The sequence below is a fragment of the Mixophyes fleayi genome, chromosome 12 (genome assembly GCF_038048845.1).
Source record: "Mixophyes fleayi isolate aMixFle1 chromosome 12, aMixFle1.hap1, whole genome shotgun sequence".
In the NCBI taxonomy this organism is placed as follows: domain Eukaryota; kingdom Metazoa; phylum Chordata; class Amphibia; order Anura; family Limnodynastidae; genus Mixophyes; species Mixophyes fleayi.
Genome location: NC_134413.1, coordinates 34,017,363 through 34,041,422, shown reverse-complemented (window position 1 = coordinate 34,041,422; position 24,060 = coordinate 34,017,363). Strand labels below are relative to the sequence as shown.

General features: G+C 41.5%; 1 protein-coding gene across 3 annotated transcripts in view; it reads left to right on the top strand.

The window, feature by feature from the left end:
• BAZ1A (bromodomain adjacent to zinc finger domain 1A) overlaps positions 1 to 24,060 on the top strand; it is a 71,299-nt gene that overhangs the window by 10,518 nt on the left and 36,721 nt on the right. For all 3 annotated transcript variants that reach the window (XM_075192697.1, XM_075192698.1, XM_075192696.1), the window contains exons 7-15: positions 2,392 to 2,508; positions 5,560 to 5,650; positions 9,389 to 9,531; positions 11,354 to 11,449; positions 11,718 to 11,856; positions 11,992 to 12,138; positions 14,855 to 14,950; positions 20,986 to 21,210; positions 21,460 to 21,625. In XM_075192697.1, coding sequence (XP_075048798.1) covers positions 2,392 to 2,508; positions 5,560 to 5,650; positions 9,389 to 9,531; positions 11,354 to 11,449; positions 11,718 to 11,856; positions 11,992 to 12,138; positions 14,855 to 14,950; positions 20,986 to 21,210; positions 21,460 to 21,625 — 1,220 coding nt within the window. The remainder of the gene's footprint in view (positions 1 to 2,391; positions 2,509 to 5,559; positions 5,651 to 9,388; positions 9,532 to 11,353; positions 11,450 to 11,717; positions 11,857 to 11,991; positions 12,139 to 14,854; positions 14,951 to 20,985; positions 21,211 to 21,459; positions 21,626 to 24,060) is intronic.

Genomic DNA, 24,060 nt, shown 5'->3' with positions numbered 1-24,060 from the left:
CTAGACAGGCTGAACATCTACTGTAAGAGACTGCAGTAGTAAGGACACCCAAGATGATTTGGGGTAAAGACCTAGTGGCTTTAGCTGGCATCAGAAGAAATGGGTGGAAACGGACTTGTGAAGTTATGTATGCACAAACAGCTTATCCAGTTGTTGTGAATCCTAGTGTCAAAAAGCCTTGGAAGTACTTGGAAACTCAGTAAGGCCGAGGTGGACCCTGAACTGCAAGGTTCACATCAATCTGGATGTAAATACAAAAAGCAATAGTCGTCTAGATTGCTGCTTTACCTTTGCATGCCTGCTTGGATATAACATGAATGTTGTCAGACCTCTGGTATCATGTTTTGGTAATACCTTCTTTCCAAAGTCTTTACACCCTGCCCTTGTTCCCTTTTTCATTGGATTTGTGGTTCAGCATGGAAAGCTGCTAAAGTCCCTTAAGAGACAAGCTAGCTCTCCTGAGTGATTACCCAGTTGATGGGTTCATGGACAGCATAGAATGGATCTTTCTGACCAATGGTCAAATTCAGTAACTAGCAGTTTCAAGCACATAACTGCACGATTGTTCACATCTAGAAAAGTGGCCCTATGTTGAGGTTTAAATTATGGTCATCTGTTATAAATCATCACCCAAAAAGTATTGGATTGCACAGAATGGTGGTAAATTTTCCTGGCATCAGATATAGTGCAAGCACACAGGTTATATCGAATTAAAAAACAAAATAACTAGGAAAGGTAAGAATAAGCTTGCATATAAATGTAATGTAAGGATAATTGTTAGAGAATTTATGGACATGGCTAATGCCTTTGTAAAATGTAAGTGCAATGTAGGTTCATTTTTTTTTTTCTGTTCAGAAATACAGATGGGAGCAAATGGCTAGGGGGTGATAAACAAACTAATGCAAATTCTAGAGTCAATCAGCAGTGTTGAAGTAATCACAGGGCAGACCTATATGTTGCAATCTCTTCCAAAGTAGCAACTCGCAGAAAAGTCAGCCTTTTCCATCTGCATGGTTGACAAGAAGGAACCCTTTGGAAGAATAGACCACATAATATGTAGTGTTTTATACTACTGGCTAAAAAAAGTTAAGTTTGCAGGTGGTGGTTTAAATGGCCAGGATCAGTGACCACTAAAGAGAAAAGATTAACACTAATTCCCTGGATTCCAAAACCACTGCCACAGCTACACAATGATGGAGACCCATCATGGAAGATGTAGGAGTGTTGCTATTTAGAGCAGTGAGGTTAAAATTGTGTACAATCTCCCTGAAATAGTGTTCTTTCAAAACTCTGTGATACGGTGGCTTGTCTTTAGTAACAGAGATATGGGTGTGTTGCAAGGCATTGTGGAATGAGCTATAAAAGCTATTTTAAGCAATAATTCCACCCAAAACTGAAAATTCAGTTGTGTGAAATATCATAAATGAAACCTAGACCCAAAAGTTTGCATATCTGGGGTCAGGTGTTTCCGGCTGGTTCCCCTTTGTCAGGCGTGTGCATGCTGCCCCCTTGCTCCTGCATAGGTTGTTGGGGAAACTGCCAGGAAGCATAAACGCCAACTTTTGTTAAATAACCTTTGGGGTTAGGTTTCATTTAGCATATTCACAAAAATGAAATGGGTGTGCAGTTTTTCTTTGCAAGTACTAACAGAGCTCTTTTCCTGCCCCCCAAGTTTAATTATGGAGATATTCTGCCCACTTGGGCAATTCATACACTGTTCTTTTGGGATACAGTTCAAATGTACACCTTGGTGGCTCACTAATGTCTTTAAAGTGGCCCTGGGAACTTTACAACATAATGCTAGGTAGAATTAAAAACTAATTGTGGTGTTCATTGTGTCTGAACTAAAAGCAACCTTTGTTATGGTTTGTAGAGTAGAAATATTACATATATACATTGCACTCTTCACTTGGGATATTCTACTCAAAACTGAATTTTCAGATTGTATTATTTGGCCTTCTGCAAGTATTGTACCTCTTCCACCTTTCTCTGCAAAGATGCTGTCAAAAAACAATCTGGTGAAGTTGGAAGTGCTGTGTAGAAATTTTGCGACATACCATTACTAAAATTAAAAGTGGAGAGGAGGCTTCTCCTCCTACGGACCCTTCTAATAAGTTGGATATACTTAAGAAATAGTTGTTTGCTGTTCAGTGGTTTCAGAACCATTGTAAACACATTCACAAACATATCTCTTCATTTACTGATCTTGAAGCCCCATCTATTTTTTTTTTTCTGCCATTTTTTATTTTAATGGTTATGTTGCAGGTCTGCTTTAGTGTTCCCTTCCGTACATAAAAATTGTGACTTTCAGTTTTGTTATAAAAAGTAAACTTACAATTAATTGTGACTTTAATACATTTGCTGTTTTTTTGTGCTCCCCTCTCTTTTTAGGCAAGTACTGTTTATAAGTACCAGATCTTAGAGAAAAATTACTTCAATTATTTTCCTGATGAGCCCCCAAAGTTAATGACTGGCAGAAAATCCATAACACAAAAAAATTTGAAACAGGTAAATTGTGTTTTTGTTTTTTTTTGTTTTTGATTTTTTTAAAAATGGGTTAGTTTTTTTTTTTTTGGGGGGGGGGGGGGGAGAGGGGTGTTTACGGCTTGTTCATGCCACCCTGTAACGTTTAATAAATATGCTTTTATATTTTTTTCCCCTGGTTATATGATTTTCATTTCCATGACGTGACACAGCTGGTCTAGAAATACAGTTGCATTCAGTGCAGGGTGCATAACAGCTACATTTGTTGCCTTGGTTGGTTTAGAGATCACCAACCTATTTGAATTTTCCATTCCCTGGGTTGGACTGAATGCCTCTTCATTCACAAGTATACTTGCAGGGGTGACGTTGAGGGATGCGTTTTACTATGCCACCACACTTTTTGGGGGGTTTCCCTGGTTTTCAGCAAATAATCCCTGATTATTCCTTCTTGGACTGCTTTGCCAAGCCAGCCAGTCACTAGATGAGTGTTAATTTGACACTAATGTGGTGTACGCAATTGTATAAAGGTACTCTACCACCACCAGTCTCCTCAAACAACCACTTGCATTTCTTGGATAATATGCATTTACTACAGCACCTCTTAGCTGGTTGTTCTTGCTGAATCCCGTCATGTCTGTTTGCTGTGGTTCAGGAATCCAGAGTAGCTGGAGGAGCGCTAAAGCATGCAATAAAGTATGAACATTAATCTGTTCATAAAAACACATCAGTGAAGGGACAGGCATCGTCACAGAATCGAGCAGGATCTTCATAGCCATGTTGTTGGTTCGGTTTGGTTTTTTTTTTCTTAAGAGCTGCTCCTCTGTTTAGTGTATACACATGCCACAAGGATGTATAATATGTAGGCTACAATAATCCTTATACATTTTTTTTTTAAACAAATGTAAGGTAAACCAGTCCCTTAATTAATCACAAGGGTCAGCCTGGACATTTTGCATTCATTATAGGGATGCAGAGTCTGGATGCACCTAGCAGTCTGATGAAGAAACAATTGAGCCACAGTGATCCAATCACTCTTTCTTGTTCTGATTCTCTTGTTCCCTCTTCCTTCCTCCTCCGCTAATGAGAGAGATAGAAACTCAAGATGACTAGACCAAAAGGGCTGGAGGGAGGGAAAAAAAGCTCCCAGGTGGTACAACTCATTTTAAACACTTTAGTTAATTCAATATTTTGACTTAATGCAAAAAATTATATAAAGTAATGGCTTCATTTCTTTCTCTACAGCATATATGAATTTAGCTGCATTTAAAGGGCAATTAAAAATTATCTTTTCATATAAAGGTTTTTCACATTTACCCTGTTTGGGGGATACTGCTTAATCTTGGGGTATAAAGGGCATTGTGCTGGAGTAGGCTCTTATAATTGAAAACTGATTTGAATTCTAGCTTCTCCCCCTCATACTTCTCTAGCTTTTTTTTTTTTTTTTTTTTTTTTTTTTTTTTTAAATGTCTTTTAGAGAATGTCTTTGGACAAGTAAATAGCATCAGGAGGGGTGAGTGTGGACCACCTGTTAGTCAACATCCCAAAAATTCAGTTTCTGCAACTCTCCTGCCCCATTGCAGATAACAGCATTAATCTAGCCATGGAATGCCAGCAGATTATCTGCCCAAAAGTCAAACCTGGTCTCGGGCTAGCAGAGGATATTTCTGAAAACTTTGGAAAGTCTTTTTAGCAGATGAGATGGTCCTCAGGATTTAATAGCTGGTGCGATCTCTCTCTGACCCTCAAGCAGTTATCCGTTCTCCTTTGCTAATGGGTCAGGGTGGGGAATTGTGTCGATCTTTGAAACAGCGTGGTTTGCACACCTCCACTTACGGACTTCCAGAGCCAAGTCCTAGCCAGGTGGTGCAGATACCTTCCACAACTGGCAACACAATTTATTCAGGCCGTCCTATCTCTACCTGAGATTCGGCCATAGTAACCAAAGATCCCAGTATATAGGCATGGAGAGCAGTGCTTTTCAATCTTCGGATTCAGAAATTTTGTACTAGGAGGAAACAAAGCTCCCTATAGACTTGAACTCAGAGAGGTGTTATATGATATATTAAGGGCACAGTGTCTCCTTAAGGGCAGGACAATTTGCATCAGTTGGACAATGCCTTAGATGTAGCATACTTCAGATTTTGAAATCTTCAGCGGGGACCAGGAGCCCCCTACAGATGCAGGCAGTCGCCAGAATTGTTCACTGGCCGGGGCTATATGTTCCAGCAATTTCTGCAGTATTCATTTCTGGTGTAAATTATTGTGAGGCTGGCTTCTTGAGCATAGTTGACATTCATCACAGGAAATGTTCGTTACAAGTTTTTCGTTAACGTAGTCAGAGCCTTAAAGGCCTCTTTTGATAGAACTTCATTTTTCATGGATGATCTGGTTCATTTCAAGGCCCAGAATAGAGGCAGGTCAGCGTCTCTTCAGACGTTTCACCAGATGGATTAGGAATGTGACTTGACAGGCTTAAATCACCGCCGGAAATGCCGGTTACGGAAGAATATAACAGCACATTCTACCAGATTGACGAGTGCTTCCTGGGCGGTGCAACATAGAACCTAGGTGGAGCAATTGTGTCAGGTGGCTGCCTATAGGTCTCTGTCCAGGCTTTCATAAAATAAAAAGTTCCCAAGGTTAAGTTGTGTCCCCCAAATATAGATGGATTGGAAAAGAGGATTTTTGTTCGTACTGAAAGATCCATTTCTCTGAATCTATTTGGGGGGACACTTCTATTCAACTACTCAAGGTCTGTGTTTGGTTTAGTGGTTTGATTATTTCAGTCCTATCCTATGGGCTTTGTTAAGTAAAAGAGAAAAAAAGGAGCTTTGGAAAGAGGGGGACGGACACCTGTCCCCAAATTGATTCTGAGAAATAAACTTTATGATAACTACAAAAATCGTCTCTTGATTCTCTACCAGTTCATGTTATCAGATGAAATGATGTGTAACATAAAATGCAGCAAATCCCTGAATTCTTGGAATAACCAACACATTAATGGTATTAACAATTTTATTTATGTTGTGTATTTCTAATTATGTGAATTAATTGGTTTTAAAAAAAATGATTTAGGGCAATGGGTTTTCAAACAAGCTAAGCCCCACCTCGGCTGCAAGAGAGCGCCAGAGAATCCTGCAACACAAGAATGAATTGAAAGCTATGGGTAAGACAATTATGCATCTACAAATTCTGAACTTGATCTTGCATTTTCAAGTTTTTTCCTATATTTGACAAGCTTTCCATTGTCCTGAATTTTTTACTTTATAGTGCAATACAGCATCACTGATTACGTTATGCACTGTTGGTGTTTTTTTGGTTTGTTTCTAATGCCTATTCAGAAATAAAAAAAAAAAAAATGTTCAGAAATATAAGAATGTAGAAATACATTGTATATCTTCTAGCTTTTAATGATTTAAGTGGAACAGTTCTTCAATTCTCCATTGATAAGTTTGCAAAGTCTAGTGGTCTTATTCCCTAAATGACATGTGTAAAAATGTTTCTTACAGTAAACCCTTAAAATGCCACTGAATCTAGCAAAATTCCACGTGTAAATGAGCAAGAGTAATTGTATATCTATATACCTCTAATGTGGCAATGGTGTGTCCCTGCACATTTTTGGTTGTCACTGCAGGTGTCCCTCCAACGTGTACAGGGGCTATCAAGTTCTGTACATGTGACACACACACTGTCATTAGGAGTCCCGTTAAGGCAGCATGTTGGGACAGTAGTAATGTGGATCCTTTATTTCTATCTTGTCACTCTAGAAATAACAGCAGAAACAAACCTGCAACTTTGGCATTGACTCCATTTTATGCAGTTGCTGTTCCCTTGTTAAAATGGCAAGTTGAGAGTTGCATTGCTTGCAACCTCTACCCTCATTTGGGCGCAATCTTTGTCTATGGACATTTCAATCCTTGATGAAGGCTCCATGAGCACAGTATTTCGTCCATTCACTAAATCCCCGTTCAGTCTACTTGTCGAGGACTTTAAAAACTCAGTCGTAGAACTGCAATTACTTTACATCCCTGCAACTTAAACTCTTTGCAGTGTTTCGGTTAAGTCTACCTGAGAGTGGACCATTGTAACCACAGGTCCTAGCATATAGGGATAGGGAGCTGTGACTCTCAATCTTCGGTTTCAGAAATTTTGTACTAGGAGGAAACAAAGCTCTCCATAGACTTGTACTCAGAGCGGTGTTATGCGATATATTAAGGGCACAGAGTCTCCTTAAGGGCAGGGCAATTCGTATCAGTTGGTCAATGCCTTGGGTTTGGTATACTTAAATCGTCAGAGGGGACCAGGAGCCCCTTACAGATGCAGGGAATCACTAGGATTGTTCCTTAAACAAAGAGGAAGGTGATTAGGGATGATGAGGCTAGGGCTGAAGTTATTCGACTGCATAGTAGTAATCCAATGATTCTCATTCGAGAGTCTTAAGAATGAGGACAAATCAGACACTACTTTGCACACAGTGAGAGAGCTGCACTGCTATGGAGTGCCTGCCCTTCACTTAGGGTGTGGCTATCAATAGAAATCCACTGGGGCTTCTCTGCTCTAGTCTCTTCTTTTGGCTCCCAGGACACTGACATCCGTCGTTGTCTAGGTGTCGCCCAGTGGTTTCATTCTCTTTATCAACTTGGGTTTACGTCTCAAGGTATTACCTTTCAGCCCCCTCCCAAATTCTTCCCCTCTAGAGTAACCCAGAACTCCTCCCAGCCTGTTGGGGTTCCTCCTTTGCGCCCCCCAGCTGGCATTCGGTTTCTAAATGACTTTGAGCAATGACTTTGAGCAAACCATGTTTTCTCTTTCATCCTATCTGGGTGCCTCTGTTACCATGGGGTTGTATGAGGGTACTTGACTAGTTAACTTGTTTAATGTAACAATGCTGACAGACCCCTCCCCTCTGCAACCCCCTGTAGCGCCTCAGTTTAGATTAAGTTCCCAAGGGAGTTGGCCTTAATTTGTTTGCTAGATAGCTTTTTACTTTACTTTAGTCTTTTATTCATTTATTTTTTTAGGAAGGTTTTTTCTGTATCTACATTGTCCAGGAAGTGTGTTCTATAGATAGGGAACACACTCCTTTTATGTAGCCACACTACTCTGTCTTCTGAGAGCCGGACGGCTCTCACTGTCAACGCTGGTAGTGTTAACAGTGTGACAGGCAGCTTAATGAAGCTGCTGTCACACGGACAGCCTCCCGACATACCGACGGTGTCTTGACAGGCATGGAGCGCCGGTACTCAGAAGCGATGGCGGCCGTCATCTTGCTAGGTCACACAAAGTTTCCCCCTCAGAGATGAGAGGGAATATTGGCTAAGCTGCAGGAAATTGTCTGGGAGGAAAACTGAGAAGACACAAGCTGTGGGCTATTTAAAATAATAGTAAAATAACCACCGATTCTATAAGCAGCAGCAGGAAACCTCGGGGGGCGGAGCTGAGGTATATAGAGCTCCCCCACCTCGATTGGCGCACTTGGATTCTCCCATCTGTGCGCCAAGAGATTGCCCGGGAACAGCAGACTCTCCTCAGCTATCACATCGGGGACACTGGCTCCTCTCCTACATGTCTGACTTGGCTGGAAGGCCAAGTACAAATATTATACACCTTTATACTACATATTGGATATACATATACATTGTTTGTGTTGCAAGTAGTTTTAAAAATATATTTGATTCTACTTATATCTGCTGAGATTGCTACTGCCAAAGTTCTTCCTTCTCTGGCTCCTGTTCCATTGGCTTCCCAACATCATAATAAATTGGGCATATAAATGTGGCGGTCACCTGTTGGCTGATAAAGCCCCCACGACCCCTTGCTTTATTAAAAATTCTGCTAAATTGTTCTGCACTATGGGCATCCCATCACAACCTGGGACTGTTATTCTCATCATGAGGTTGGAGAACACTATTTTATGTTGTCTGGCATGGTGACCTCTCTGAGTTCACTAGTACATTCATTCTCCCACCTACTTTGTTCTTGCCTTTTAAAAATTAATAGTTGGTTCATACTTCAATTTAGGGCGCACCAGCTATTTCCATGCAAAAAATCGTTGCACTTCTCCCATTCTTTCTGTGTTGGTTTATACATGTAATTGTATGTGTTTGAAAATGTCTTCAAAGTTCTTCCAATAATAAGCATTCAAAAAATGTCAACGTGTCACTGGGTGAGGTGACTTTTAGTGTAAGTAGAACACATTATGGTTAGTTTTAACTAGTGTTGACATTAGTAATAGATTATGGTTTTTCTTCCCTACCCCTCTTGAAAGTTAACTCTTAGAAGGCACATGGGTCCAAACTCTTATCTCTTATCCAAACTTTTTCCTTTTTTTTTTTTCTAGTTGTGGCTTCTGAAAGTTGTCTATTCTTGTACGAATAGTTTATTATGCTATTATTGCTCCTGTCAATTACTTATTTGTATATTGTCCGGTTTATATTTTGTTGATTTGTTTAGCATTGTGGATTCTTTGGCGGCTTACAGTTCTCCAACTTATCTTATCCATTAGTGCTCTGGAGCAGCCTTGGGAGCTACAGGACTGGTGTTTTTGGCTTCAGTCATCGCACCTAAATGTCAAAATGTGCTCATCAGTTAAGGCATCCACATTGATATGTTATAATATCTTATCTTATTTTCTTTTAGATGTTCTATGGGGTTTACATTTTTTACTTGTCTTTAAGATATTTTTTAATGATCTAACAAGCCTTTGGAAAACAAGGAATCGCACTTGCTAGTGTTGGGTCTAGACTCCACAGTGATGCAGACATTTTAAATGAGGCTTGTTATGCATTTATTTAATACATTTTAAGACTTTAGTGACCAATCTTACTTTCCCTTTTTTTTTTTTTTTTTTTTTTTTTTTTTTTTTAAAGTCCTAAAGAATTGCATCTTTTTTGTTCCTATTCAGAGATTGAAAAAGCAAGAATGCGAAGGGAAAGAGCAGAGAATACAAAGTCTAGAATTCGAGAAAAGCCGATTGAAGCACCACAGATGGATCAAAGGCTGAAGAAAAGAGAAGAAAGAGAAATTATTAAATTAGAAAGAGAAAAGGTTAACTTTTTTAAAATTAAGAATTTATTGTTAATAAGTATTGCGTATTGATGAAAGATCACCTTTCTCTACATTCTTCCACAATGCCGATACAGACAAACTAAACACCTGGGGGTAAATGTATCAAGCTGAGAGTTTTCCGGCGTGTTTAAAAAACCAATCAGATTCTAGCTATCATTTATTTAGTGCATTCTACAAAATGACAGCTAGAATCTGTTTGGTTGCTATAGGCAACATCTCCACTTTTCAAACCCGCCAGCAAACTCTCAGCTTGATACATTGGTCATTGTATGCAACTTTCTAAGATGAAATGTTTTATTGTATTTGCAATTTGGAGAGACTGTTCTGTTTTGCTTGTTTTGTTTTTCGTTTTTCGTTTCCCCTTCATACAATAGGATCGGGGAAAAAATTGCCCTTTTTTAAATGTTTTTTTTCTAGACGTTTCCTTTTCTTTCTGATTTTGAAATTGTCCATTACTTATTGCTCAGACTTGTCCACCCCAAGTCCTGCCATGTACTCCAACTTAGATAGCTGGTGCACAATGAGGGGAGCAATGGTTTTCACTGTTCTACACAGAAAATCCACACTTTAAATAGCTTTGACCACTAAACAAATTGTGAGATGGGTTATACTGGAAGTGGGATCCCAAAATTTGTCTTTGGTTTTCTTAATTGTCACACATGAAGTATGTTTTGTTTGTCCTTCTAATATCCCACTGATGCTTGTATTTCGTGTTACTGGGGTGGGTGATTCTGCCTTTTTATTTTTAATATTCCTGTCACTCTGGATAAACTTTTTGGCTGTGGGTAGTGTGTAATGTATATAAATGTGTTATAATTGCTGTGATTTTTGTTCTGCTCCTTGTTACTTGGGCGCACACATTCTCATGGGTCCTTGCCAAACCCTAATGTTGCCTCCTGCATGTTGTCTTAGTAGGTTTTTTCCTTTTGTGTTTTTGCTTTGTGAGCAGTTTTCGCTCCTGGTTCCTTGTGTTTACTTTGCCTTTCACCCAATCCTTGTAGATACTGTGTGTGTATATGTGTTTATATATTTACATCTACAAGTAGACATTGGTCCTCTGCACTCGCCTAATACACAGTTAATTCTAAACGAACTGCTATTCTATATTAAAAACAGCGAATGTTAGTTCCGCATATTGCAATATATGTTAAGCTGATCAACTCGCACCAAAGTCTTGCCATTCTGGCCATTTCTAGCATGATCGATTTAAATGCTAAGCTTTAGCTCACAAACCAGTATTGAGTTCTTCAGGTAAGCAGACTTCTTGGCATTTATGTATCATAAACCTGCTAGACAAGTGAGATTAAAATTGTGTATATGCAACAAAACTTAACAGGAAATAATTGAAAAGCTTAACATGAACAGTTTAAAGGCAAGGAGGGCCCGAAGTGATTTGACAAACCTTCAAATATACTGTATATTGAGCATATTAAAAGGTCACAAAGGCAGTATACTTTAATATAAAAGCTTTTCTAGGACCAGAGGATGTATTCTGGAATTGGACAGAGACTAAAAAGTGTTGTAAGGAAGCATTACTTTACAATAAAAGATCATTGAACATTCTCCCAAATGCAGGGTACTCAGTGACATAATTTAGTTGTTTTTTTTTGCTTTAGAAAGGTGTATTTGTTTTACCATTCACTTTTCACAGCAAAGTGAAGTTTACCTGAGGTTTGTTCTAGAGATCGCTATTCTAATATTAAACCTTTTTATCTGAAACTAGGCAGTGTGTTTTACTATATTTCTGCAACTTGGTTCTGTATATGTATGTATACACAGTATTTTTATTTTGGTGTTTCAGGAAAGGGAGAAAATTCGTGAAGAAAAACGTAAATATGCAGAGCGTTTAAAACTGTGGAGTAAACGTCGAGATGACATGGAGTGCGATGACCTAAAGGTAGATCTTTTGCCTTTTTATATGCATGCTGTAATTGGCTTTGTTTTTCCACTTTTTCAATAACATTACCAATCCTCTCCACAAGTAACTGAAGCTACCAATTACAGAAACAAAAGTTCTTGTGTCAAGCTCAACAAATAACGGACAGTTGATCAGAGTATTCCATTTAAAAAAAACATTTTTTTGTCTTGTATAAAGTGTCCTTGGTTTTTTTTTTTCTTGCTTGCAGTTCTAGAGTGTCTACCACAATTTTTCTTGTCTGATTCAGGAGCTTCCTATACCTACTCCAGTGAAAACAAGACTCCCTCCTGATTGTTTTGGGGATGCTATTATGGTTTTAGAATTCCTATATGCATTTGGAGAGCTGTTTGACCTTAAGGATGAGTTTCCAGATGGAATTACTTTTGGTATGTGATTTCTTTTTATGCACCTTTTTAGTTACGCCTTTAGATATAATGTATACTATGTGTTGATTGTGTTGTGTATGTAATGCCTAGTCACATTTCAGTGGAATGCAAAACCGATGTAAACTCTATTTGCAGATGTGCTTGAAGAGGCTTTGGTTGGCAGTGATCCGGAGGGCCCACTCTGCGAACTGCTGTTCTTTTACTTAAGTGCCATTTTCCAGGCCTTGGCTGAAGAGGAGGAGGAAGTGGCCAAAGACCATATAACGGAGGCAGAAGCAAAAGGTCACATCTGTTCACGTGGGCAAAAATAACCTTTGTGCGGGTGGGACTAAGCAGTATTGGCATTGATAGAGGGAATGTTAATAACCAATTGAAAGGGTGACAGTTTGCAGTAGGAGTACGGTGCGTAGTTTTTTCACCTAGCAGGCGGGCACTGGAAAATGAACGGACTGCTCCTCCACACCAGTATTTTTTCCACTGCCTTTCATAGGTGGGCACAGGGCCATCTGCTCTTATATTGTGTTTTTGGTTTTTTTTTGTTTTGTTTTTTTGTACTTCTAGAGGGATAGCCTTTAGCTTGAAAGAAGTGATTTATTTTTGGTTTGTAATCCCATCGCAGGAGTAATTCACCCCATAGTTCTGACCCTGATCATACATAGGTCAAGTATTATTATTATTATTATTATTATTATTATTATTATTATTATTATTATTATTATTATTATTTTTTATTATTATTAAATATTATTTATTATTGATTTATTATCTTTTATTATTATCTTTTATCTTTTATTTGTGAGGTGCCACAAAGGGTCCGCAGTGCCTTATATAGAGTATGGCATAACAGTACAGGGTATAAATATCCTTAGTGGTCATCCATTCCAGGATGGACCTTTGAGCCATGAATACCTGGATGCTAGGCAAGTGGTCCCACATTTTTTCTAAACACCTGGGTTCCCCAGATAAGTGGTGGGGGATGGTTATAGACAACACTAGTGGGTATACTTCGTCATTAAAATTTCAACAGATTCAGGTGTTTATCCTACACAGGGCTTATCTAACTCCTGTTAGACTGGCAAAATTTCGCCCGGGTGGCACCCCCCTAGTTGTCCAAAACGCAACTCGGAAAATGCTAACTTTTGGCACCTTCTATGGGAGTGTCCATGTGTACAGACTTTCTGGCGTAGGGTTAGGCGATGTATTCAGATCACTGGAATTGAAGTGTCCCTTTGCTCACTGGCCACTTGTCTCTTTGGGCTCCGATTGAAGGGTAAAGTTAATAAGCTGACTAAAATGTATATTTCTCAGTTATTGATGCTGGCTAAGGTCAACATAGTGAGGCTTTTTTTTGGCCCAGACGAGTCCCACGATTAAAAATTGGAAGGCTCTGATTAACACCACTATAAGGCATGAGAGATTTGTCTATACTAGCAGACAGACTCTGTAGAAATTTGAGGGTATATGGTACAGATGGTTTGAGGCTCCATTCTATCCGATGACATCGAGTGCAGACGTCCCTGGTACATAGGTGTCTGGTCCCCGCAGTTCGTATAGTAAATGTTTAAGTCTAGAGGGTGAACCTTCTATTTGTAAACTTTCCATGTAAGAGCATTTGTGATGTATGATCCTAAACAAGTGTAACACATATTTTGTTAGTTTGCTTTACTGATGTATTGTAGATTTTGTCCTTGGATACTGACTTGTATGCGATTGTATTTGTTTGCTTTTGTTTTTCTTTTTGGTTGCTTGGTATGTTTTGTACCTCTAAAAATTCCAATAAAAATACTGGATATAAAAAAAAACAAAAAACACCTGGGTTCCCCAGATAAAGATCTTTCGAACACTAAATTATTAGCTCCCCTTTTTATAGAGCTGAGATCCAAAGTCTTAATGACTCACTGACAGTTTTGTGGCTGTTACAGTTTTAACAGTCTTAGTGCTACAGTTTTACTCATGCAGAAGATATGATTTTAACGAATGCAGGTATTGGTCATTGCTCCCAGCTATAAGGCTCTCTGAGCATGCAACTCCCCTCGATTTCCATGCCTTTTTTTCCCACTAAAACAAGGTTAGTCCTTCATATGGTTAAGGTGTTCTGACCTAAAGTGGTCTCTAATTGCACATCCCCTTGCAGTTGAGAGCAAATGCAAGGGAGCAGTGTTTTATTCTTTGGATGTGATGAGTGGTTTGCTGATCTACCTGTCCAGGAGTCAACAGTTCCATCATTTTGACAGTACATTGTTGTGACCTCTTGAGAGCTATACGAAGGGAAGCACAGTCTGCTCCCAGTCTATCTCCTGCTGAATCAAGACCAACAATTCAGCCATTTTTTTCTTTGGTTGACTTCTTCCTAGGGAATATGTTACAGGCATCAGACCAGGTTTGCTCTTCAAATTTTACAAAGTTCATTTGATGCCTCTGTGAAGCCTGCCCTTGATGGTAAGGTACTCCTGGTGGATGCTCAATCGTGGGTGGCTTTCAGACATCTTGCCACTGTATTTGTCTCCCTACTGCAGCTGAAGAAAAGTTGTGGTGTTTTTGTGTGTTTTTTTTTTTGTTTTTATTAAATTTTTTACTGATTTTTGTGTTCCCTGCTGTATCTATTTCTCAGAGGCTGTAGGGGAACACTGACCAACCCACTTTTGAGCACCTCTGTTCTTTTAATTTCGTTTTGCTCGGCTAGTTGTAATTGTGGAGGAACAGTGGAGTTATAGGTAGATGGATTAGAATGTTGTTTTCCCATTACTGTGCCCATAGGAAGAAAACCTCCCACTGTCTGTAACTGTAACCTTGGTGAAAGGATTTTAATGTGAAGTACAGAAATTCCTGTGAGCTGTCATTATAATATATTATGATACAATTTTTTTTCATCTTTCTCTTCACTTCTCTTCAAATATTCCTCTGAACACTCTTATCTGTGTAAAAGCATATGATTTAGGCCAGTATAAGCCATTATTCAATCTTAGTTTTGTTTTTTTGTTTTTTTTGTGGTTTACAGGCCTGACAGAAGCTCTGGGTGAAGATATGGACACAACAAAATCTGCACTATTAGCAGTAGCCTCTTTAGCAGCAGCATGGCCACAATTAAATCATGGTATATATATATATATTTTTTTTTATCTGTTTTTGATTTGTTTTTGGTAATGTTTATCCAAAACCCATTTATATTATATTCTAATGTCCTATAAAATAATAGCTGTGTATATTAAAGGTTTGAAAGACTACCAAGTCCCATCATTGCAGGTGAGAGGGCTGTTGCAGGCTTAACCATGGAAGCCACGCAAATGGCCATAAGTTTCAGCACAGCTGAAACTTTGGGCCTGGTGGGGGTAGGAGCCTTGGATATTTTTTACTGCACACATGGTCCGTTTCTTACTAGCCTTAATAACTTTTGTCATTATTAAGTCCTGATTGTAGTTAATACACCCACAGATACACTCGGGGTTACCGCTCTTGGCAGGTAGTCGGTGAGGGACGAACTGCTTTTACTTATCTGAAATTCTAGAGTATGTTTTTCTTTCATCCTATCTGCGGGACACTGCTACCATGAGTTGTGTGAGGGGAGTGGAGTTTGGCATTTAACTAGTTAACTTTGTTAATTTATCATGCTGACAAACCCTCTTCCATCTGCAACCCTGCTGCTGATGGACCTCTCCAAATCCAGACATCTTAGCCTTAAAAAAGACTAAAAAAATATATATCTATACTCAATATAATATAGATAAGGGTGTATTTGAAAAAAATAATTGATGCAAATAGCATAATATACAGTATACTACTTGAATACATGTCTATTTTGCCTGACACAGTCTTGCAGGGATACTGTCTTTTGAGTTCTGTCCTAGATTAGTTAGTATCTTCTGTCTATTCTTGTATGATTGCCTGTATTACATTTTATTGCTGTGATTCTGTTTATTATAAAATGTCTGACAAGGGTAAAGCACCTTGTGTAAAATATTATACTTGTTCGAAGTGTAAAGTTAAATTACTCATTAAACAAAAGGAGCCGGGGACGCTTTGTACTGACTGCGGTGGGGTTCTCATAGACTAATGCGCCACCAATAATTGAAACACCAGCATGTGCGGTTGCCTTGACGCAGGGGGGTTACCACATTGGTACAACTGCTTTCTAGACCGGCAGAGATTCCGTCTTTTGTTGTGGTTCTCCCTTCAACCTCTCTAACAATAGACCCCTTATTTCAGGCGGGACCACGGGGGATCCAGCTGTACTCTCCTTTCAAGCCCCTCCTACTGGAGAACCGGCTTGGTCAGAGGCCTAGATAGGTTAAACCGGTTCTTGGATGCGCCAAGACCCTTACCCAAGCAAAAGCGACACAGACCCGCTAACCCCCTTCTGTCCCCCTCTGACTTGGAGAGATCCTCAGAAGAGGATGGTGAGCTGAGGAGGAATCTTCCAGATATCAAGGGATTGACGACCTACTGGTAGCAGTCCAGCAGGCATTAGGTCTACTAGAGCTACAGATTAGAGTCTCTTTAAAAAGGTTAGGAGATCTGCTTTTCTCCATCAGTGGAGCTGAAAAAAATCGCAGAAGCATCTTGCCATCAACCTGATCGCAGGTTCGTTATTCCACGAAGGTACCTGGCTCTATACGCCTTACAGGAAGAGGACCTAAACCGTTGGGAACGGGTCTGAAGGGTTTATATGCCAGTGGCACGCTTAGCTCGCCACACTTCCTGTTCCAGGGATAGCTCATCTGCATGGGTTGCCAGAGCTATGGAAACATGGGCTGACCAGCTGGCAGCAAGTCTTCAGACTTGCCACCCCTTGCTTTACATCTCAAGGAGGCTTCAGGATACCTAATTGAAGGCTGCCCAAAATGCAGCCTCCATCTTCTCCTCAGTCTCCGCAATGGCAGTCGTGGCCAGAAGGACCCTATGGCTGAGGTCTTGGGACGCAGACACCGAATCTAAAATCTCTGGAATCTCTCACTTATGCAGGTGGGGTACTATGCTTTCCAGTTCAGGCCCAAATAATTTGTCAAGCCACAGGAGGCAAAAGGACCTTCCTCCCGGTCAATGTCCCAAAGCCTAGAGCACCAAGCTTTAACTCGTTTAGACAGCCCTTTTGGGGGGCGGGGGTTCATCTGTTTGGGGCCAGACACCGGTCCAGACCATCTGGTACCAGAGGACACTCGCACAGAGGTAGGTCTTCATTTTCCTTCACGAATTGTCCTTTTTCCAAAGTCCCCGATTAGCCGTCAATTTGACGGCCCCCCCTTTGTCGTGGGAGTGGTGGGGATGTCTGCTTCTGTTCAAAGATCAGTGGTCAGAGTCCTCGGAGAAACGTTGAATTCGTAGGATGACGAGAGGGTATATAGATCTCTGTGTGGCCTCTCTTCTTTCCAATGTAGTCATCTGCAAAGTCCCGGAACACCAAAAAAGATAGGGTTTCTACTCCAACCTCTTTTTGGTCCAAAAGCCAGGTGGCTCTTTCTGCCCTAAAACAGTTGAACCTTCACCTGCAGGCGGACAGATTTCGAATGGTGTCCCTCGGGTCGGTTATCAATGGACTTGAAGCAGGACAGTTCATGGCGTCAATAGACATCAAAGACGCCTATTTCCATGTACCTATCTGGAAGGCACATCAGACCCTCCTCTGATTCACAGTGGGACATTCTCACTACCAGTTCAGAGCTCTCCCGTTTGGTCTCCATAGCACCAAGGTTGTGTACAAACATAATGGCACCTTGTCTTCATTCCAGAGGAGTGCAAGTAGTGCCATACCTGGATAATCTACTAATCAAGGCTGCCTCTGCATATGCAGCTCACCATCATGATCCTGGAGATAAACGGGTGGCTGGGGGGCTTCTTTTGCGAGTTCTGGGGCTCTGGTCCGCTCGGGAGACACCTCTCCCCATCAACATTCTGGAATTGAAAGGCATTCTAATGGCCTTACAGGGCGCCCAGACCATCCCTCACGGCCACCCGGTCCATCTGCAGTCAGACAGTGCCACGGCAGTGTCGTATGTCAATAGATTGGGGCACCAGGAGTGCAGGAGCAATGGAGGTGGTGGCTCAGATCAAGACCTGGGACGAAAACCAGGTTCCCTCCATCTCCGCAGTCTTTATTCCAGGCATCCAGAACTGTGAAGCAGACTAAGCCAGCATGCAGTTCTGCGGGAAATGGTCTCTTCATCCGGAGATTTTTCAGTCTCTGGACGTTAGATGGGGGACCCGGGACCAAGTCCTAATGGCATCTCTTCACAACCGAAAGGTTTTACACTTTTGCTCAAGGGCAAGGGACCCCTTGGTGGTGGCAGTTGATGTAATGACAATATCCTTGGACTTCAGGTTAGGGTACCTGTTCCCTCCCATTTCCATGATTCCCTGTGTTCTTTGGAGAGTCAAGCAGGGCAGGCTCCCAGTTATACTGGTGGCTCCAGCTTGGCCGCGGAGAGTCTGGTATATGCTTTATGTTGCGCCAGCAAATTCCGTAGCGCTCTATATATTAAATTCACAGGTTAACGAAGTACTCTTGCTACTCTGTTCACAAAATGTTTGTACCTTGGTACCTGGAAATTGTCCGACATGGGTAAGGCACCCAGGGTTAAATATTTTAACTGTGCTAAATGTAAACCCTAATTATCCAGTGAACAGCAGAACTTGGGGACGGTTTGTACAGACTATGATGCTGCTACCCAAGGTCTGTAAGCCTCAGGTGGTGAATCTGCGCGGGCGCTTGTGCTGGGACGGTCTGGTTCTCCCTTCAACTCAAATGTATCAGTGGCCCCTTCTATCATTCCACCAGCTTCAAAGGATGTTTGTTGGGTTCATAGTCTCTCCTGGTTCCTAAAGGCAATTTGTGGTCCACTTACTTGGTGCGGGACCTAGAAAAATTAAATAAATTTCTTGTTTCCCCCAGACCTCAAGCTTCCCGTAAGCGCCATAATAGGTCCACTCATCCTGTTAGCGGTTTGTGTCTCAAAAGGGTCCTTCTGAGGAAGGAGAAGTTCTTGAGGACTCTGGCTCCCCTTAGATTGCGAACTTTAAGGAATCTTTCAGGGAGTTAAGGGTTTGGTCCTAACAGTCAGTGGCCTTGGACATATTAGCCTTGGATGACACTAAAGCGTCTGAACCTCGACTACTCAAGTGACCGAAGAAGCGGATAGTCTGCTTCCCTCCTTCCGATGAGCTTAGTGAACTTGATCGGTATGAAAGCACCTGGACAGAAAATTTGGAAAATCACCAGTTTTTCTCCACCATGCTTCCATGCGACAGTGAAAAGGTTGGCTATGCTCCAATTGATTGCTTCCCTTTTTTCCATGGGTGTTCTCTGCCAGGTCCCCGGAAGGGCAGTGGGAACAAGGTTTCTTTGCAAACATCTTCCTGGTTTCCCGGATGGATGGCCCCTTTTGCCCCATTTTCAACCTGAAGACCCTAAATCTACATATCCAGGTGGACAAATTTCACATGGAGCCCTTTAGGTCAGTGATCAGTGGCTTGGAAACCAATGAGTTCCTGGCTTCCATCAATGCCCACATGTGCATGTCTGGTGGTCCAGGGGTCTGTCCTGCCAGGTACTAGATACCATGTTGAGGGCCAGGAAACTGGTGTCCGCCCACAATTACCACAGAGCGTGACTGATCTAAGTCCGTTGGTGCAAGTGTAGGAGCTGTCATATGGCAGTGAAACTGCTGTGAGAGAGAGGGCGGTAGTTAGAGTCTGGGTTGAGAGAAGGTTGAGTATGACAAAAGCATGTTTTGAAGGAAGAGAAGAGAGTACCAGTCTAGAGGGACATGTTGAGGTGCTGGCCTGTGTTGGGCGAGAGATATCTGAAAAGGTGGGATGGGGTCAAGGAGACAGGCATAAAAGAAGATGACAGGAGAGCAAGGATTTGGTCCCCAGAGAATATGATGGATCGCTAGAGGCGGTAGGTTGGGGCGAGGTGTGAGAGGCATGGAAACATGATTTCTTGATGGATGTAGTCCGTTTTGAAGGCGAGGTGGGTGGCGAAATCTAGGGTAGTAAAGAAGGGGAAGAGGATGGCAGAGGAGAGAGTTGAAGATGACCGTTAACATAGCATTGTTTACCAAGAGAGGGGGCAGAACTGTAGGAAGAAAGAATGAGTGAGTCTGCATGAGAGAGATTTCATCCATATGCGCTCAGGAGTGCAAGAGCATTTTTGCAGGTAACTTGTGAGCTTGGAGTACCAATGTTGGTATATGAATTGCCGGAGGTTAAGGGTGGTGCGAAGGCAGCTGAGTTGAAGATGCGTTTGTAAAGTGACAGCCTGATCGTGACATGTCAAGGTAGATATAGGAGATGGAATTGTTTTGGGTGAGGTAGAAAGGGTGGCAGGATTGAGGGTTATCAGGAGTTTGCTTGGTAAATAGGGATTTGGGCGGTGAAAGCAGAGCGCAGGAGGCTTTTGTTCAAAAAGCCGTAAGTGAGCGTTGTAGATGTCAAGAAAGTGATCATTACAGTGAGTGGAAGAGGAAGTCCACGGCAAGAAGCCAAAATAAGAAGGTAGTTTGGAAGCAGAAACAACTCAATTCAAGATGATCGAGGGAAGGTTCAAAAATTAAAATAGGGGAGCCAGGCAGCAAAGTTATCAAGGAAATGAGAGACAGGACTGAGGAGATAGTAGATAGTGATCCGAAGATGGACTGGGAAGAAAAGTCTAATAGAGTAGACCATGAAGGAATTAGGGGGAAAAAAGGATCACCTTTTTAATCCAGTTTGGAATATTCAAAGCCAAGGTGGCATCTAACTATACCATAGCTAAGGGGATCTAAACAGTAATACTGGAGATTGACTTCTAAGTAAGGAGACATCAATCTTAAGTACCCATTATAATAGTGCAGTTTCTACTTCTTGGGTCAAGAATGTTGGGGGCAATGATTACAAATTTCAGAGTTGCCACCTGTACCAACATTCATTCATTCACCCCATAACTATCCTAATGATGTCTCTTCAAAACTAAGATTTGACATTTGAGTGCAAAGTATTAGAGATTACTGTGTCCTTGGTTATTTATCTTATGTTATCTTCTCTGTGTGCTGTCCTGGGAATGAATATACTTGTGACCAAATGCGTGTCCATAGAAACATTTGACCTGTTTTTGTAAGTCAAGAACCGACTCTGAACTGCTGTACTTTTTCCCCCTAGGCTGTAGTCTGAAAGAATTGAATTTAGATAGCTGCACTCTTTCAGAGATCCTTCGTCTCCACATTTTGGCTTCTGGAGCGGATTCAAACTCTGCCAATGCCCAGTACCGGTACCAGAAACAGGGTGGCTTTGTTGCAGCAGATGATGCCTGCATGGAGCTTCGTCTCAATCATCCTGCCATCCTGAAGAGACTGTCTACTACATCTGTGTATGCCTTGACACCTGGTGAGAAGCAGATTCTGATAGCACACATGGATGAACTCCTATTTTGTTCCTTTTTAGAAACTATACAAATGTTACCAGATATGCAGGCTTTTATTGTCTGTGGTCCTCTTTACTGCATGTCAGTACCAACAGACTGTTTATTTTCTTCTTTATTCTATTCTGTGTAAATTAAACTTTAATTTAATTTGTTGTTTTTAACCTGTAATATACGGAGTGTTGGGCTTTAATTATGCTTGCACTATTTTTTAGATGAGAAGCTTAAGATTCTTCATGCACTCTGTGGGAAGCTGCTAACACTAGTTTCTACCAGAGACTATATTGAGGATTGCGTAGAAGAGCTGCGACAGGCTAAGCAAGAATTCAGAGAGCTGAAGTCTGAACAAAACCGCAGGGAGCGTGAAGAGGCTGCTGCAAGGTTTGTGAAACCAATAAGAAACCTTTTCAAAAGCTTATAGAAAATGGAGAGATGGCATGTCATGTACAGCAGCTGCCAAAATACTACATATTATGGCAAGCTTAGACAAGGCTAGAAAGTATGTGTTGCCATTATAACTTGTGGTTTTAAGGAAAACTACATATATTTAATTTATTTCATAGGAGTACATGCCATTTAGCTTTTTTCTGTAGTGTACAGAACTCACTCATGCTTTACCTGTTTTGTTCCTCTTTATTTTCCCTTCACCTAAGAAAAGCAGACTCCGAATGGGGTTAAGCAACACCCACAGGCCACATAACACTTTGATACAGAAAAAAGGCCCATAAACACACCTGGCTTATTTTATAATCAAGGCCTCTGCTGCACTGAAGCATGTGTGCAGACTACATTATTTGAACTTGGGTGGTATGGCTGGATAGTGAAGTTTTATGAAGGTTTTTATTTCTTTTTTTGGTTTTACTTTTTTTCTCTTTCATCCATCTGGGGAACTGTTCACCATGGGGTTGTGTGAGGAGGAGGAGTTGGCACTTAACTAGTTAATTCTGTGAGCTGCCGACAGACCCCTCCCCCCTGCCAACCCCCTGCAATCTCAGTTTGTTAGGTGCCCAAAGGAGTTGGGCTTGTGTTTTTTTTTTGGTTTTTTTTGGGCAGTGAATTATATTCACTGTGATAGGTTTTTTACTTTTATTTCGTATTTAATTTCTTTTAGGGACGAGTGTGCTCAGTTCTATACAGAGCACATTCGTTTACTGAGTGGCAGCTGTCAGACGGAGAGCCGGACAACTCTCGCTGACGGCAGTAGTTTTTTGGACTTCTATAACAGCTTCTCAACAGTGTGACAGGCAGCTTAACAAGTCGCTGTCACACTGAGAATTGTAAGACTACCGGCGCTGCCATGAAGGCAGAGAGCGCCGCTACTCTGCACAGCCTGCGGCTGTCATTTTGGAAGGATCCAAGTCTCCTCAGAAAAGGAGGTGGTAAACTTGGTGCTGCTTTGCCGGGCTGAACAGATGCTGACAGGAGGGGGGAGAGACAGCGATTTCTGCTTGATAAAGAAGCAGTAAATCGCCTGGTCAGTGGTCTGACATATATAAAGAAGCAGAAAACAAGCGGAGAAGCCATCAGAGGAAGGAACAGTGGACTAGTCAAGGCGCCAAATCTGCCTGGGAAATGAGGCATCAGATCACTTCTGAGGCAGAGCTGCTTACAGGCTTTTCCTGCTGTTGGTTAGCCCAAAATAATTTTCTATATGCTCCCTATATTCGAGATAGTGATGTATTAGAACACTGATGTATGTTTATATATACTTTGGGGCATAGTATATTGCTATTAAGATACTTTTGCTCTCACATATAGCAGTCATACAGGGATACTATCTTTTGACATGGTCATAGATCAGTTAGTATCTTCTGCTTATTTCTTGTGGGTTTGTCCGTTTTCTTATTTGCCTGTACTTTGTTACCTTAAAATGTCTGATAAGGGCAAAGTATCTCGGGCCAAAAATTATACTTGTTAAAAGTGTAACACTAAATTGCCTAGTGAACACCAGGACCCTGGGGTGCTCTGTGCTGGCTGCGGTGGGGTTTCTAGGGTGGTGCAGCCACAGACTAACGCCCTAGCTGTAATAGAAACTCCAGCGTGGGCAGCTGCCCTGACGAGGGGGTTAGTACATTGGTACAACTGCTTTCTAATTCCAGCGGTTGCTGCGGTACTCCCTTCAACCTCGGGAACAGTAGCTCCTCTTATTTCAGGGATCACTACGGGGACTTCTGGGTCACTTGTTCAGGAGGGGACATCCCTCTGCATTGCCATCTCAAGCTCCCCTTATGGGTGAACCGCCTTGGTCCACATCATTTGTCAGGAGTCTAGATCGGTGGGACCGATTTTTAGAGAACCGAGACATTTACCTAGAAACAAGAGACACAGATCAAGATCACCTAACCCCCTTCTGGCCCTCTCTGACTCAGAGAGATCCTCAGAAGAGGAGGGTGAGGTTTTAGAAGTCTGATTCAGCACAGGTGGACCCTGAGGAGTCTTCCAGGTATCGGGATTGATTACCTGGTGCTAGCAGTGCGTCAGGCCCTGGGTTTCCTAGACATAGAGGAGACTAGATATACAGATTGGGGTCTTTTTTTAAAAAAAAGCCACTAGACAGGCGATCCGTTTCCCTCCTTCTGTGGAGTTGAGATCGCAGAAGCATCTTGGAAGCAACCTGACTGAAGGTTTGCTGTCCCAAGAAGCTACTTGTCTTTATACCCTCTTCAGGAGGAGGATGTTATTCATTGGGAACAAGTCCCAAAGGTAGCTACACCAGTGGCACGCTTACCTCGCCACCCTACGCTTCCTGTTCCAGAAACAGCTTCTTCACAGGACCCGGCTGACCGCAAGTTAGAGGCTTTTCTAAAGTCCATCTA